The 16786-nt window shown below is 35.7% G+C and overlaps 1 protein-coding gene across 2 annotated transcripts in view; it reads right to left on the reverse strand.

Moving 5' to 3' along the window:
* Positions 1-16786, reverse strand: part of MTREX (Mtr4 exosome RNA helicase) — a 43657-nt gene that overhangs the window by 20151 nt on the left and 6720 nt on the right. For both annotated transcript variants that reach the window (XM_040089808.2, XM_058424080.1), the window contains exons 8-15: positions 16364-16488; positions 15069-15167; positions 14225-14327; positions 13969-14100; positions 12701-12780; positions 11961-12071; positions 11206-11307; positions 9730-9855 (exon numbers count right to left, since the gene is read on the reverse strand). In XM_040089808.2, coding sequence (XP_039945742.1) covers positions 9730-9855; positions 11206-11307; positions 11961-12071; positions 12701-12780; positions 13969-14100; positions 14225-14327; positions 15069-15167; positions 16364-16488 — 878 coding nt within the window. The remainder of the gene's footprint in view (positions 1-9729; positions 9856-11205; positions 11308-11960; positions 12072-12700; positions 12781-13968; positions 14101-14224; positions 14328-15068; positions 15168-16363; positions 16489-16786) is intronic.

Raw genomic sequence — 16786 nt, forward strand, 5'->3', positions numbered from 1 at the left:
TGGCTATTTAAAAAAATAACTGATGATTTATTTACACATGCAAATGCTGAAATTCAAATCCAGTGGTTTTCCAGATCAAGCTAAGTGTACTAGACTTTAAACAACAATATTACAATACACACATTTTTCTTTCAATTTTAAAGGTACTGTCAGGAATTCAGATCCTACATCCATTGATGCACTGATCAGACTTAGTAAGAGGCAGTTTGTATCTGAAACTCCTTCAGATGTGCAAGATTTAAGAATACTATAACCCCATTTGCTTTAAGTGAGGCAGAGCTTTATGAGACTACCTTACACATATTAGAATCCTATTCACTCCCTGATTATTTGGTCTCAGAAAAGAACACAGAAAAGCCTTAAGCATGTGTTTATACTATGAAAGTACTAGCATGAATACATGTAAAATAAGTTTTTGATAAATCATGTTCTAATGCTTTGCTTCCCATGGCTACTCATTCAGTCATTCTAGATTACATCTCTGAGTGGATCATAAATACACATCTAGGTTTTCACCTCAAGTGATGCATCTCAGAGCAGAAGTACCTTTTAAATTAGACCATGAAATGTGTATTTAAAATAATAATGTCACAGAAACCCACAGGTGGCTTTCTACTAACAGAAGTGTGCCACTAATTACATCAACAGTTGAGCTTTGGTGCTCAAGTTTCTACAGATGCCTCTGATGTGATGTATCAAATAAAGACGACAGAACTTTTGTTGCTGATGCTAATCAATACGTAGCATAGCTTTATTTTTAGACCTGATAAAAGGATTATGTATATACCAACCTCCTGTCCATTTTTCTAAATATATTATTTATTCTAGGAAAGAGAAATTATCACTCTCTAAAAAGTTTGCCCCTCTACAGCAAAAAATGCCATTTAAAGAATGGCATTTACTAAATGATGGCACAGCAACTATGCCAGTGTCAGCTAATAGAGGTCAGATTCTTTCCTACTCTACTCTTTAGCTGATGCCTGAGTAGAGCAATGTCCTCTGCTCTACTCAGGCACCAGCTAAAGAAGCTAGAATACACTCACCAGCTGGCTACAGGCACTAGAGATCTGGCAAAAAGCTGCTGTGTGACTGCTCTGATCAGACTATATAACAAATCCTCTTTCCATTCCTGACATCTTGGAGGGAAAACCTTCATCGTGTGCTTGCAAGATGATAAACTATTTCAAAGATAAGAACTGTGTCACACTCCCACTTAAATATGATCATTAAGTGAGAAAACAAGGTACTTCATACAATTTTAATATACACACAGAACATGCCAGAAAGACCGAACAATTCCTGCATGTTTACTTTAAAGACCTTTTCTTAAAATCAGCAGAGCTCAACTATGAAGGAGTGATTCAAAAACAAAAGAAAAAACCCAGCTATTTAAGAGATTATATAAACAGACTTACTTGAAAGGCAATGTTTGAGCCAGCTGCTGATGTGGCAATTTTTATTTTAAACAAATGATCAGCATTTTACAATTTGAAAATATGATCATTCTATTAAGACATAGCAGCTGAAACACAAATCCTGTTCTGGCAAAAATGGTGAATTTTTCCTGTTCCACCATCTCATAAACACATTTTTCTCCAAGCTGCAGAAACTTCTGTCTTCTCAGTGTTCTCTAAGCAATACACTTGAAATCAAGAGTTCTGAGAAGCTTACTTTGTCTGAAAACTGAAACTGCTACTCCTTCTAATGAAATATGACCACACTAGCTCTACTGTATTTCAGCACAGCCTTCAGCACAGCCAGTAAGTTCTGCAGCATGCATTAGTCTTTACCTACTACCCTACGCTATCAGTAGACTCACACCTAACAGGGAGCAATCACCTGAATGCCCTTGATTCATTTACTTAGCAGCAACATCCAGATTTTGCAGCTGCATTAGAAAACCTTATGCCAAAATACAGTTGTTCTCTTACACTAAGTACACTCTAGGCATGAGTAGCTAAACATCTTTTTTCGGCAAATACCAAACACGGCCATTTTTACTGAAGAGACAATTAGTGCTTACCAAAAGTCACCTGTCAGATACATATGGTGGAGGGAAGCAAATAACGGGAGGGAAGACAGAGTATGCTACTGACAGGAAAATGGAGAAGGTAGGCTTTTCCTTCCTAACTTACTTTCAAAGAGTCTTCACAGTATAAAGTGTTCAATGATGCTGGATTTTGCTTATTGCCAAGATATAATAAGATATAAATCAGTTTTAACTTACAGATTCTCCATGATGGTTTGCTCCTCTTGAAACCCCTTTGTCTGCTCAACCCTTTTGCCACTGGCTCCCAGACTGATTACTTCATTTACTTAAAAATACTGTGAAGCACTTAATTCATCCTCTACCAGAGGCCATCCTGTCAAAATACATCAACCTTCTCTTCAACAAGCATCATCTGCCTCAATATCTCTCAGTCTGTGAGGAAGCCTCACCCTTGTCTCTGTAGAAAAAGCTCCATAGTAGAGACAGGAAGAACCACCAACCACTCAATGCAGAATATCAAGCAAAAGCCTGACTTTATTTAAGCTGCAAAAAGAGTTGATGAGAAAGACTGCCTTGAACAGGCATCAAGAAGTCACTTTCAAACATGCACTGCATCCATGACTTACTGCTGTTGCAGAATTATCATTTCAGTTCTCCAGCCTCCTTTCTGCAAGAAATCCTGCCCTTCATTCCTTCAGACAGGAAGGTCTTCCTCACCTCAAAAATTTAACAAGACTGCAGCAAGAGATTTTTTTTTTTCTGAATAGTGTTTAGAAAGCAGAATAACTTTGCAAGCTTTTTCATCCCTCTGGATGACAGTTGCCTGGATACATGAGAACAGTCTGCATATATCAACTCAAGTTCTCAGAAATCAATGACCCCATTAGCCCTTGCAACCACTTCTCAAAAAAATTTAAGTTAACTTAACAGAAGCACCCATTCAAGTTTTCCAACATATAGGTATAAAATGTATGCAAAGAACAACTGAATTAAGCTGATAATGTTAAAAATCAGGAATGTAACCATAAACAATTCACTACAGAAATAATTTATTCAAAATATAAAAAAAAAAAAAAAAAAAAAAAAAGAAGAAGCAAGAATCTGGAAACTATAGCTGCTATACAGTGTTTCCTATTAAACAGCCAATAATATCAGAGCAGATCCTCTTCTTAACACAACTAAACAATCCAACAGGGGATTCCATATTTACTGCTATGACAATTTCTTGCCCGTATAAACTAGAAAAATATAAAGATTGGGATGAGGAATATTAGTGCATGGGATTGATCCAAAAAGTATCATTTTTTTCCTCTTATTACTGTTAAGACTTGGAAGCCTTGTCTAACTAGAGATGTGAGAGCAGTCATTGTGCTGCATAATGGCATGTAGTGTTGAGCAAGACATACATTTGGTAAGGGTTACTCCCTCTGTTCTCTCTTACAGCAGGAGAAAAATATTTACATTTTTTAAATCCTTTGCCATGAAGAGAGAGTAACAAATTCTGCACATAAGCTTCTTGCTCCACAGCCTGTCATGGGAACATCAAATGGCAAACACTGTCTGAAACTAATTAATTTGCAAAGAAACAAACATGTATCTTTCATAATGATGAAATGAGATACAATATAGGACATAATTTACACCATTTTGGTCCAGTGACAGTTTTATTTGCTTATCAGTATTTCCAGAAATAAACTGAATTAATGAGTTTCCGGAAAGGAAATAAAAAAATACTTTACAAAAAGAGCAAAGAACATTACAAAGTGATAATAGTTAAAACATATTTTCCCTTTTTTTTGTCATAAAGGGGAAACTAAGTACACCTAGCTGTCTGTAACAGTCATCATAAATTTCTATTAAAACCCTCATTAAATAAAAATTTAAGTGACTGCCTGATGTATCTGTAAGACACAGAAACAGAGCTCTTGTTAAATAACAGGCTTTTTTTCCAGATATCAGTAATAAAATAACCACGAGTATTCAGTGCTCTCAGAAATATTTACAAAACCTGTTCAATTGCACTGATAGTGGAATTACCCTGAGCTACATTAGCACAACTGCAAAGCAATTAAAAAATTCCTCTGTGAGGTTGTTTTTAACAGACACTGGTAAACTGCTATTTTAAGCACAAATTTATTACCAATCTGGCTCACCGCTTTGCCCCAAAACCAGTTACACCAGCACAAACAGAAGCCACTGTGAGTGGCAAATAGTGTTTCAGCAGGTTTTGCTGGTGAAAATACCTCGGGCTGGGATTCAACAAATGCTCCAGTTGTAACAGGAGGCTTGAAAACAATGTAACTCTGTTTCTCTCGCCTGCAAATACTACCGTCTCAAGTTAGTTCTGAATGGTGGAAATTTTCAACCATTTACTCTCTCTAATACAGTAGGCTACCATTGTAGCCATCATTAGTTTTACTCCAAGGTAACTCCAAGTTCTGGTCTTCTTGGTTTTGGAAAAAGCAAATGCTATCTCTGTCTTCAAGAAGATGCTAGCTGACATCCGAAACAGATTTGCCACTGTAGTTCTCAGGACAGTGATGTATTTATTTTACGACACTTCATAATTTCAGTAAATATTAAGTATGTTTTAACTTAAAGGAAAAGTGTGCTCTAGCAAAGACTACCTACTTCTACAAAATATTAATATAAAAATAATTTTTTAAAAGTACCTTTGTCATCTGTTCATCTCAAACCTACCCTTTTTGTTTAAAGAATAAGAAGGCAAAGAAAAAAAATCCAGCTCAGCCAAAATGCATTTACATTTGTAGTGATGAGTTTACCAAAGCAAATTTTCTAAAAATCTGGAGGAAAACTGCTTTCCACAGACTGAAGTAAAATTTGAAGTATTTTGTGGTATTAAAGCAGCAACCACAATTAATAAATAAAGCCCATTAGCTTAATCCTACAGGCTCTTGAAAATCCTGAGGAGCAGTTCAAGAATGACAAACCACTTTATGCACCACTTGCAGCACCCCATTTTCCTACATTTTGGTGGCAGCCATCGGTAAGAACAGCAATTTGCTGTTCTCTTCCATCTGCTGGCTTGCATAATTATATACAAAACTGTGACCCTGTTCACAAAGGTGATTGATTATCCACTTCCCTGATCTCTGCGATTTCATGCTAGAATCTTGTTGACTTTAAAGCAATCTTAAAATAAGGTTAGAAGTTAAGTACCTTCCTGAATTAAAGCCTGGAAAATTCCTGCAATGCATGCTTCATTAGGAAAAGAAAAGGTTGGTAGTTTACAGTGAAAACAATTATTTCACATAAAAATTATTTTTATCTAAGTATGTTTTATAAAGTATCCAAATCACATGTTTCATTGTGATTCTCATTTATGTCACAAGTTTAGAAGAATATTTTACTGTCCTCAAACCACTAGTGACAATCTATTATTTTAGATTTTGCAATGTCTTTTCCTACAAGTATTAGGGCCAACCTCCAGCTGAAGTATTTCTCTTCGAATGTAGGATTTGGTAAATTTCTCAGCTCCTGAGGCTTCCTTTTCCCCCCATAGTAGTAACCTCTGAGTCAAACCAAAGTACCACAGTGTAATTAAGATGGCAAGCTAAGCTGATGTTTGCAGAGGAAACTATGGAACTGTCTGAATTGCTGTCATGCTCATTTGCCTGGTACAATGAAACAATTTAAGAGTTAAAATAAAATGCAAAGAGACTTCTCATAGCAGCATACAAGCCAAATAAGGCCAGTACAGCCAGCTCTATAAAATGAAAGCCCTGCCAGGGAATGAGATGTAGCTAGTGGACTATCTCCTAGAGCTTGGTATTGGGGCACTTTATGTTCCATAGGCAAAAGACAAGAAAGCATAGTAACGTATTTTTTACCTTGGCAGACAGTGCATTCCTGTATCAGAAACAGGGTAGCCAGCAGGACCAGGGAAGGGATTGGCATTGGTGAGGTCACACCTCAGAGTCCTGTGACTCTCCAGAGTCCCCCCAGAAGGGGCACCTTCTGAGAGCCTTACTTCAAAAAGGATTTTAAAGTGCTGGACCATGTTCACAGAAGGACAAGGCTCATGAAGCATGCAGAGATCCTGCCTTCCAAGGAACGCCTGAGGGAGCTGGGGGTGTTTATCCTGGAGAAGTGGAGGCTCAGGGGAAATTATTGCCCTCTACAACTGCCCGAAAGGAGCTTGTTAGTAAGGTGGGGTCCAGTCTCTTCCACTGTGCCTACAAGGAGAAGACCCAAGCAACTGGCCTTAAACTGAGACAGGGCATATTCAGATTAGATATTAGAAACAATTTTTTCATTGTTAGCTTGGTCAGGCACTGAAGAAGGGAGGTGCCTAGGGAGGTGGTGGAGTCACGAGCTCTGGAGGTGTTTTAGAGGTGTCTGGATCTGGCACTGGGTAATATGGTTTAGTGTTTTAGGGCTTGCACTGATAAATGCTGGGTTGACAGTTGGATTTGGTGATCTTAAGTGTCTCTTCCAACCTTGGTTATTCTATGCTTTCTTTGAAATTTTCAGTCCATCTATCTTCTCCTGCGATGGATTAAGTAGACGCAAAGCACTGATAGGCTCAAATTCAAAGTTCAAAAACCTACTTACATAGCACATTCTCTTTCAGAGTACAATCATCTGTTCTTCATAACATAATTTGTTCAAGGTTTTTGTTTTTTAGAGACATAACAAATTACCACTCTTGAGTAACTCAGCTTTCTCTCTAGGAATACATCCTTGTAGCATGGGCAAGTTCCAACTGGAGTGAGGCTGCACTGGTTCCAAAGGCTATCTAGCATTAAGAACGAGCTACCAAAACTAACACAATATAGCTAAAGATTTTAAGTAGGGAAATAAAAAAAAGTCCAAGCAAATACCTCTTAGTATCATGCAAACATACAATTACAATTTACCATCTTCAGAAAGCTGCCCTAATAGTCTCGTAAGCATTTAAGTCTACAAATTCACGCAAGTCACCAGTTTACTAAATATTCAGTGGTCAAGTAAATGCTAATGATAAACAAAGAAACCTAGTTATACTGCAGAAGACACATCTACATTATTGAGTTTAAGAAATATTTACAAAACTCCCTTGTAAGAACTCCATCTAAGAATGGAATGCTGAAAGTAAGCCTGGAGTACTGTACACAATGTCGCAATGAACAGCACCACAGCCAAGCTGCACAGCTGCAGCAGTGCTGCTGGTACCAATATGCTCAAAGCTCTCACTTCACCGACCGTGGTGGGAGACAGCTGACAACACGACTCCTAGATGTTTTGCTCTAGTGTTCAGGAAATGGTTTGGATCAGACACCCCTTAGGGCTGAAGAGCTATGACAAAAATGTTCTATGTAAATGTTCTATTACTCTCAGTAAGGCTAACTTATTTCTTCTGGAGTTTTTCCTATAAATCTTTAGCTTATCCTGAAAGCAGAACGTTACCACTAGGCATAGCAATGATCTTACTACTGAAAAATACCGTAAGTAAGGAAAATCTAACTGAGACATACTTAATGGTGACTACGAATTGTAAATACAGCAGAAATTTTAGTTTGTATTGATTTCCTTGGCCTGTTTGGAATTTCCTCTAGATGTTTTGTATTTAACAATGAAAATAAAAAGGGGGTACTGCTAATCTCATCAACAGTTACTTTTACTGCCATTATAGCAATTGGCTAAATAGTTACAGAAGCTACAGAAACATCAATACCTTCATTTTAGCCACTTCTGATCTTTTTCAGAAAAATCTAAAAGTCAATGTTTGTTCACAAGGGAAGTAGCACCAAAAATTAATGAAATACATTAATTCATTTAGAACAGTGGAGAAGAAGCAAGATATAACATAGAAAGCAAAAGCCATTATTTTTCCCATTTATTTCCTTATAATTCAAAAGGCGGAAAACCCACAGATCTTGTAGTTTCAATGAAGGAAATAGTCATTTTCTTAAAATCTTGACAAAAAACCCAAAGGCAGTATCAAAAAGAAAGTAAGTGATCTACTACTTATTTTTCTATCTTAATTCATACAGATCGATTGTGTTCTATAGTTCTCAACTACTGACTTTCCAAACTTTAAGAACCACACCTTCTGAATAGGTGAGCTTATAATCTCTTAAAGTATGAGGATAAATACTTCAAATACCATTTTTTTCCTTGAACTATTAACAATTATTTCATATAAATTAACCTTTTTGGGGATTTTTTAAATAAATACTATTTATAAGGATTCTCTTCTGCTTCTCTCATTTTGTATATCCTGCTTTATATTTTTCAGCTGAGGAAGTACAAATGTGTAAAACCTTTTTAAAAGTAAGTATGACACAAAATTACATCTGTTTTCTTAAACAGTCTTAAAAACTCACAAAACGTAGTCAAAAAGCTTAGTCTTCATACATCTCAGAGATGTACACATGCATTAAGAGTGCACATCAAGAAATAAATATATGTACGCTCCACTGAGAAAACATAAATCAAATCCAGACTAACAAATTAACACAAAATGTAATGTTACCGTATCATGAATATTTCTGAAATTTATTTTACCGATTTCCGGTTAGTTAACCATAATGCAGCATTCATGAAAATTCTGACTCTAAGAAGGTAAATATTACCTTCTATGTAATGTACATATTTACAGATATATTATGGATTAAGAGGTAGCATTGACAGATCAAGACATACAACAAAGAAGCCACATCTGCATAATTAGCAGAAGCCACATAAGTACTTTTCCCCTTGTTTTTAATTTGACTGAAAAAACCATTGGCTTCTTTTTTTTTTTTTTTTTTTTTTTGGCAACAGCTACATGTCTTTCGTTAACGTAACTTGATGCTGACTTGAGATGATCCCCACAATTTATACTAAATCTAGTAATACCGTATATGCTTTAACACAAAAACCTGGTATTTGCACCAAGGCTACAAGCTCCTAAATAGAGTGCAGTTTAACTCCCTGAGTTTTCAATTTTAGCATGTGTGCACAATTAGTGTAAGCAGCCTAAGACAGGCAACTCACACAATAGATTATTATATTTCTTTGTGGTTATTTTTGCCATGGAATTTAAACAGAAGTGTAATGAGTACAGTACTTCATATCCAAATTATAAAGCAAGAGAGTTTTAGTGTGATAATCTGTAACAACTCCCATTACAGTTCGGGGAAGTCCTGTAATTTAATGCCAAGCTCAACCACGAGTGATTTTTTTAACCTCTTAATTTCCAAACTTCAACATGTTCTGCAAGAACTGTCTTTTGTCCATAGCTGATTTTAGCACACTGACAACCACTTCTTCTTTATCATATGTACCTCATTTTTGCATGACCTTGTCCATTTTGTCTATCACACTGACAGTCCATTCACAAAGTTTTATTTCATCACCATGAACCGAGAATTTAGTACTGTAAACTCCTGTGAAAGCTCAAACCTTCTCCTAGTTTACCACAATCCTTAAACTGATGGCAGTCACCAAGAAACAAACAGAATATTACAGCAGTAGTGCTATCACTAGGAAAACAGGATAGTTACACTTGTCCCATCTGATAGCCCTTTTATACAAAAAAGGATGATACTACTTTTGTACCAATAAGGAAGGCATTAGTCTTCTGACTTTGTTTCACAATAGTAACTCCTCTGAGAATTCACTGAGAGCTAATTTTAGTTGTCATCTTCTACCTGGCACGATCTTCTTGTCTAAGGTGAATAACTTTCCACGTAACATTACTCAAGTGAGATAATCTTGCTGAGAGAAAAGAAACCAAATAATGTCTCTCCTACCTTCAAAAGCTGCTTGCCAATTGTTGGACTCATTTTTTCATCCACCATAAGAATTACTATTCCCCTGTCATCCATGCCTCGGCGTCCTGCACGACCTGACATTTGAATGTATTCACCTGAGGATATCTACAATAAAATGAAAAAAAAATAAATTAACAAACATCAAGAAATTAGTGGGAATGCATAACATGCTAATTACAATTGCACAGTAAGTGACATGATGTATAAAAGTTAGCAAAGAAGCGTTATCTAATTTATCAGAGTTATCCAGATTGACTTCATTAGTCATAATTACCATGAAACAACAATATAAATCCATGACTATGAATAATATAAGTCAGCAGTAAAAGTTAACTAATGTTCTTACAGCTGTCTATAATGGTGCATCATTTTTATAAGCACAAAAACCAATTTACTAATGTCTTTTATAATGGAAGGTTGCTGAGCATGTTGGAGAAATAATAGATCTCCAACATACTAATAATGCCTCTCCACAATCTTGAAGTAATGTGTCGTTTCATTCAAATTACTCAAGAGTAACATCAACATACTGATACTTGTAAAAGGAGTATTTTTATGCCTCCTAACTGTGAAATGGAAGAGTTTATAAAGAACTGGGACATGGTCAATAGGCAGCTACAACTGGTTACGTATGTCTCAACAAGTTGTGTAACAGGGGTTTTGTCATCTGGAACTGCATTCTCAACAACTCTCCCAGTTTCACTTCAGGTAAGATGTCATAAACTACTTTGGCAAACTGTGCTAAATAATTTCAGAAGTTCCACATTTATGCTGTCTCAAAGGTAACCCATTCTTTTATGTATCTTACGCAATCAGAATGAATAGTGGCACTGAACAGCCCAAACTAAGACTGAAGAAATGTTTACTTCATAACTCATGGGTCAAAGTCACTTGTCCCTTTCACCGCAATTTTCCCACCTTTGAAGGATAAGAAGCCATGGCTCTTACAAAGCTTTGCCACAACGATTTGCAAGACCTCATTTTTATTTTAAGTAAACCACAGATCTGGTTTTAATGTCTAAAATTTTATAATTATGCAAAAAATGCTCCTGTGAGAAAACAATTCTCTTCCAAGGAAAATGACCTCTTTTCTTGAGTCAGTCAAAATTAATCATCATTATGATAGGATACGAAGCCCATTTACTCTCCAGAGTTCTCTGACACAGAATAAAATATCTGGGTCTCATGGTTTTGGAGAAGGTGTGCAGAAGTCTTAGTCTAATCCAATGTCCACTGCTAACCTGCATGTATCTATTAAACAATCTCACGGATAAACTGATAAACCTTGTCTTCAGAAATTTGTGTACTAACTATAAATGGACTAGACAGGAAGATATTGAAAGAAAAAAGTATTTTCTGTTTTCTACTACATTGAGGTGAATACATCAGAAGTAAATTTAATCCTAATAAGGTCTAAATAATTCAGTTATTTGACAGAACCTCTTCACTACTTACCCATCGGAAATCCTTCCCATCAAATTTACTGGCACTTGTAAACAGCACAGTTCTGGCTGGCATATTAATTCCCATAGCAAAAGTCTCTGTCGCAAATAAGGCCTAAATAAACAGACTAAGGTTAAGCGAGCCAAAAAAAAAAGGATCTCAAGCAAACATGAAAATAGTCAGAGACTGCTACACAAAACCTCTCTGGATTTTAATATATCTGTGCAGTCAATACAGGGAACACAGGCATATTCAATACTTAAAAACTGGATCAAAACCACCTTTCTGTCTTCCCTTATTTTTCCTGGGAAAGCATGAAAACTAAATAGATGAGACCACGTGAAAACTCCAAAAGGAAACATAATCGAGTGCAAATAATATTAATCAAGAATAGTAATTAATTTCAATTTCAAGTTTGCAAGAAAAAAACAGGAGTTAGCCATCAAAAAAAAACTACCACAACTTTCACCCAAGGTTACGTTTTTCTGAGTATTTGTCCTTAGAACAACCAACAGTCAGTTTGGTAAATGTCCATAGTCGTTTATGGGAGCAAGATGTAACATAAGATAGTTGAAGAAAATATTTAAGTTAGGCACTCTAAGTTCAAATACTTGTGAATAAAATCTGGAATACTTAAAACTACAGCTGCAATTGTGTAGGTCTCCATTGTAATACTAGCATACACCCTGAGCTAAGGCGTACTTCTTGGATTTTCAGTATTACCAGCCATGTATTCACAACAAACTAGAGATAGACATGAAAAATACCTTTATTAGGCCTTCTGAGAAAAGGATTTCTATGGTTTCTTTTAAGATAGGAAGCAAACCACCATGGTGAATACCAATTCCTCGCTTCAGAAGGGGAAGCACGTGTTCAACCTGGGAAGAAACATATAAAAGACCAGCAAACAAATTGTAGCATTTGTTACTCAAAGTTGTATGGGAAGCCTCAACACTGCTCTTAATGTTCATGTAATTTGCTATTTCCCAATTTAAAATAAAATAACTATCCCTTCAAACTTGTAATATTCTGCTTAGAAGCTTGTATTTTTCCACTGTAAACAAGGGAAAACATCACTATGCTTGGTCATTATACAATAAAATAGATTCCAGATGCATCAACACAACTTTTTGAAAGCCTTAGCAATCAATAACTAAGTGCACACTTGAACTTTTTCCAGACTGTTTTAACTCAGGTCTACCTCTTTATAAACTCTTACATTTACTTAAAAACATAATTGGAAAAAATAAAACAATGTGTAGGAACTCCACTGTTAATTGTGACATACGTCATCTGATAGAACTGCATCTAGAAGGAATCCTTATCACCTCTTTCAAAATGACAAGAAGCAATGCAGAAGATACTAAAATCTGGGGAGATGAATGAGATTATCCAGTTTTATAACACCTGTACCCTCTACAAAACAGCCACAGCTTCACAAGTTGCGGAAAACAGGATAGCAGCAATTCAACTCTATTCAAAAGAACCCTTTTCAATCTCCACTCACCTGAGGAAGCTTTTTGTCTTCATCTGAGAGACAATCAATTGCATTATTGAAGACTTCTTCAACCATTTTTTTTTCTTCATCTAAGAAGGCAATTTGTAAGTTACTATAAAATGCAGAAGGCTAATACCAGATGTAAATAAAGCAATACCATGTTCTAATATTTACGAAATTGTACAATAAAAATTGAGTGGAATACTCTGAAGTCTACACAAAACCACCCACACTGGGTCAGGCGGTCAAGACTTCAATAAGCCTAGAGGAGCCAGATGGTAACCAGAAGCAGATGATCAGGACAAGAAAACTAGAATAACCTTTCAGAATAGCCCAAATTTCCACTACTTCAAAGCTTGGGATTTATCAGTCTTATGTGCTCCCTGCCTATTTCATAAGCCTCCCCCGTTCCTCTTCTACCTAAAAAGTCCCTGTTTGCGTGGACATAGAGGTTCCTCCCTGTTAACTCTCAGTTTACACCCTTTCCATTGAGTAGTATGAATATCAAGAATATACATTCAAAGGTGTGATTCTGAAAAAAACTTTAAAATGCACCTCTGCATTTACACATATCTTTAAATTTTCTGACAGAAACATCGGCATTGTTCTGCCACACTGAACCAAAATGTGTAGAGACTGGAGCAAGTAAGTGGGCAAGAACTCTGAACAGCTCACAAACATTAAACAGTACACTGATTTACAACAAATTCCTTATTTTTGTTAAAACTCTTTAGATTTCCAAGAAGCAATGAGCTTCAACTTATTTTCAAAGCTTGGTCTTAGTCCAAGATGAAAAAATTCTTCTTTGTTTACCTTTTAATTTTGAGAAGCAAGGGGAAGAAAGAAATAAAGAAAAATGAATAGCATTGTCGTGAAAGAATAGTCCAGTTCTAGTGGTTTTTTATACAGTTGTTTGGACTTGAGAGTATACCATTTTTCTAATGAACCTAACAAGAAAATTTTAGGAAATATTTTTTTATGATCAGTCTTCTCCCACTATAGACAGAATTTCCTAGGAACCCTTGTGTTATTATCATAATAAGTGGCATACTGGAGCAAGAAATAGAGTTTAAAATTGATGAACAGTTTGACATTGTGATGACCACGTACTCTGTGCATCAATACCTTTCTACTAAATACAGCTTAAAGATACCATCATAGTAAATTAAAAAAGCAGTATGTATTTTCCTTTTGGTTTTACACAAAATGTTCAACAGGAAAAGTAGTATTTCACAACAAACCACATCTGTGAATAGAATTCAACTGGATTTCTGTACCTGTATTGAAGTCTAACTTTGTCATCTGAAGTGCATAGGCTTCACAGTCTTTCTTACTGAAGCTGAAAATAATCACAGGTTGGAAATTTCTTTCCATGATCATCTTCACAATCTTAAAAACATTTGAAGGACCTGCAGAAAGATTACACTAATTTAAATTAAATTTTACAACAGAAAGTATCTTAAGGAGTATTTAGGACACAAGTACAGCTTGCAACTTTGAAAAAAAATTACCACAAAATGGGTTCAAACTCACCTTTTATTCCTCCTTTCCTGCCTTTCTGATCCCCTTTTGCTAAGTCTCCTGCATCTCTAAGCACTTGCATTGCTGTATTAAAATTATCTTCTCTGAAATCGCCCTAGATGTAAAACAAAACCTTTGTAAATAATTACAAAGCTCACTGAAAAACACTTAGTGCTTTGCACAGCCAGTACCATTACCCCATATATACACAGGTAAAATGACCAAAATAATGCATAAGCTATTACAAGGTCAGTGTCACAGCTCAAAATTACAGCGTTGTGTCTCTTAAGTTACTGCTCACTGTTCTATCTACTACACTACTCACCGTGCCAGACCTGCTGAATGACCAAAACTTTTAGGAAGGCCCAATGAAGGCCTATCTTCAAGTGCAGCACTACTGCTTACGGCATTAGCAACTGCTGAGTGAGCCAATGATAAATTTTAAACAAGTTTTTAGTTCAAAAACACCTAAAGAAATTATTTTGCTCTCTTGACTAAAGTCAAATTTACATGCCATTACATTTTCTTTTGAGCGAGAAACAGTACAAGAAACATCAACTACATTGCAAATTTACAGAAAGCAGCATGCATTTTAGAAAACAAGAAAGGATGTGGGCACTTAAGACATCTCAGGGAAGTATCAGCTGATTGCAATCAATCTCAGCTGATTGCCTGACATTAGATAATAAAACAAATTTCTTGTGTAAGACTCCAAAAATCTAAAAGCAATTCAGAGATAACCATTACTCACTTGATCTTATCTAAAGCATGCTTTATATAGCCTATCCAAATTTTGCAAGAGCACAAGCTTTTAAGTGAGGAAAACAACCTTTCAGACAAACTGAGCATTCCTTACATTTTCATCAACAACCAGATGGAGTCCATCTCCGCCTGCTGGAAATATATAATGCTGCAGTGGAGTGGGTCGATAGTCAGTGTAAATCACATGGCAAGGCTGTAAAGAAGAAATTTACATAAATATTTTATAATTTTCACTGTAATATCAATTGCTTGATGCAAAATCCAATCATTACTATTAAAAGACAACTTTCTACAAATCAGAAAGTAAAGCTTTCAGAAACTAAGACAACAAATTGTCTTTCCTGAATATGGGCTTTGTATTAATGACATTGCTTAAGAAAATGAAAGTTTGCAAATGTTTTAGAACAGAAGTTGGCTACAAAAACTCTTTCTCATGAAAACAAAAAGTAAAGACCACCAGTACTTCTTTCAGCATTATTAGACAGACTTGAAATATTAACATCTCCTAAAATCAAAGGAAAACCTGTTAATTTGTGTTTTGTAAAAAAGGCCTGAAGTATTATCAAAACACTTAAGAAAGACTCACAGCAGACCTTCATGAGCATTTAAGGTTTTGATGCATGGAGAAGGCTTGTTTAGGGGAAAAAAAAACCACATTAAAATTCCTTTGAAACTTTAAATATTACATAATTCTACATTTAAAAAATCTACAATCTAATGGTCTGCAACACAAAGTCAAGTAGACATCTTTTATATTATATACCCTTCATCACAAACAACATAAGAATCAATCTCCAGGATATTTTTTTAAATTGGACCAACCTCCTGCTGATACCAAATTCCCCAGTTCTAACTCACAGAGTCTTTGCTATAAAAGCATGTCTTAGAAAAATGAGAGTAGAATTTAAAAACTGAAGGCTACAGGACAGGATAGATTTCTTAGATAACACTTTTGTCACTTGCTTGCAAGCATATATAGTATTTCCTATGGATTTAAGATTTGCTTTTGATTTCTACATGGCCTTTTACAGAGCTCCTCAGCCAAATTCTCCCAATAACAGCTTGTCTATCAGCCCTCAGAAAATCACAGTCTGTTCACCATGTTTCATAACTCAGAATGCTTTCTGTAATCAGACAGGTGCCTAAATAATTGTGGAAAATAAACATTAAGAAACATTAAGAAACAGCTCTAATGTTGCCATTTACAAGCAACAGCCAGTATACCTGCAAAAGTAGGAATATAGCTAGAGAAGACAGGAATGATCTACACTAACAACTATAAGCTATAAAATTACTAAAAAGATACTCAGAGGTCCAGTTATCAACCAAACACGCAGTATTATGCCACAAGACAAAAAGCACAGAGGTACAGTGTATCAGAAATATAACCTGTTTGTGAAGATGGCAGATCCATTCAGCAAACTGACGGGCATTTGGAATAGTTGCAGAAAGGAACACATAATGTACATTATCAGGAAGCAAAATAATAGTCTCTTCCCAAACCACACCACGCTCTGAAAATGGAAAGGCATATGGGAAACTTATGTGATGATCCCCGAAGCCAAAGAACAGCATGCTTAAAAACAAAATAAAGAAAAAAAACCCCAAATCCCTACACAAGTGGGGTATATCAAATTCCCTTGAAGTTGTTTCTGCTTTGGTGAAGAAAATACAAACTGCAACACATATTTATGTAAATTCAGTAGGAAACAAATTATGAATTATTTATACAAAAAGATGACAGATTTTAAGAGAAAATAAGACTTAATTCTTCAAAAGAGAAAGAAACTGTTCTTGGGCAAAAAATTCAAA

This window comes from Hirundo rustica, chromosome Z (assembly GCF_015227805.2).
Source record: "Hirundo rustica isolate bHirRus1 chromosome Z, bHirRus1.pri.v3, whole genome shotgun sequence".
In the NCBI taxonomy this organism is placed as follows: Eukaryota; Metazoa; Chordata; class Aves; order Passeriformes; family Hirundinidae; genus Hirundo; species Hirundo rustica.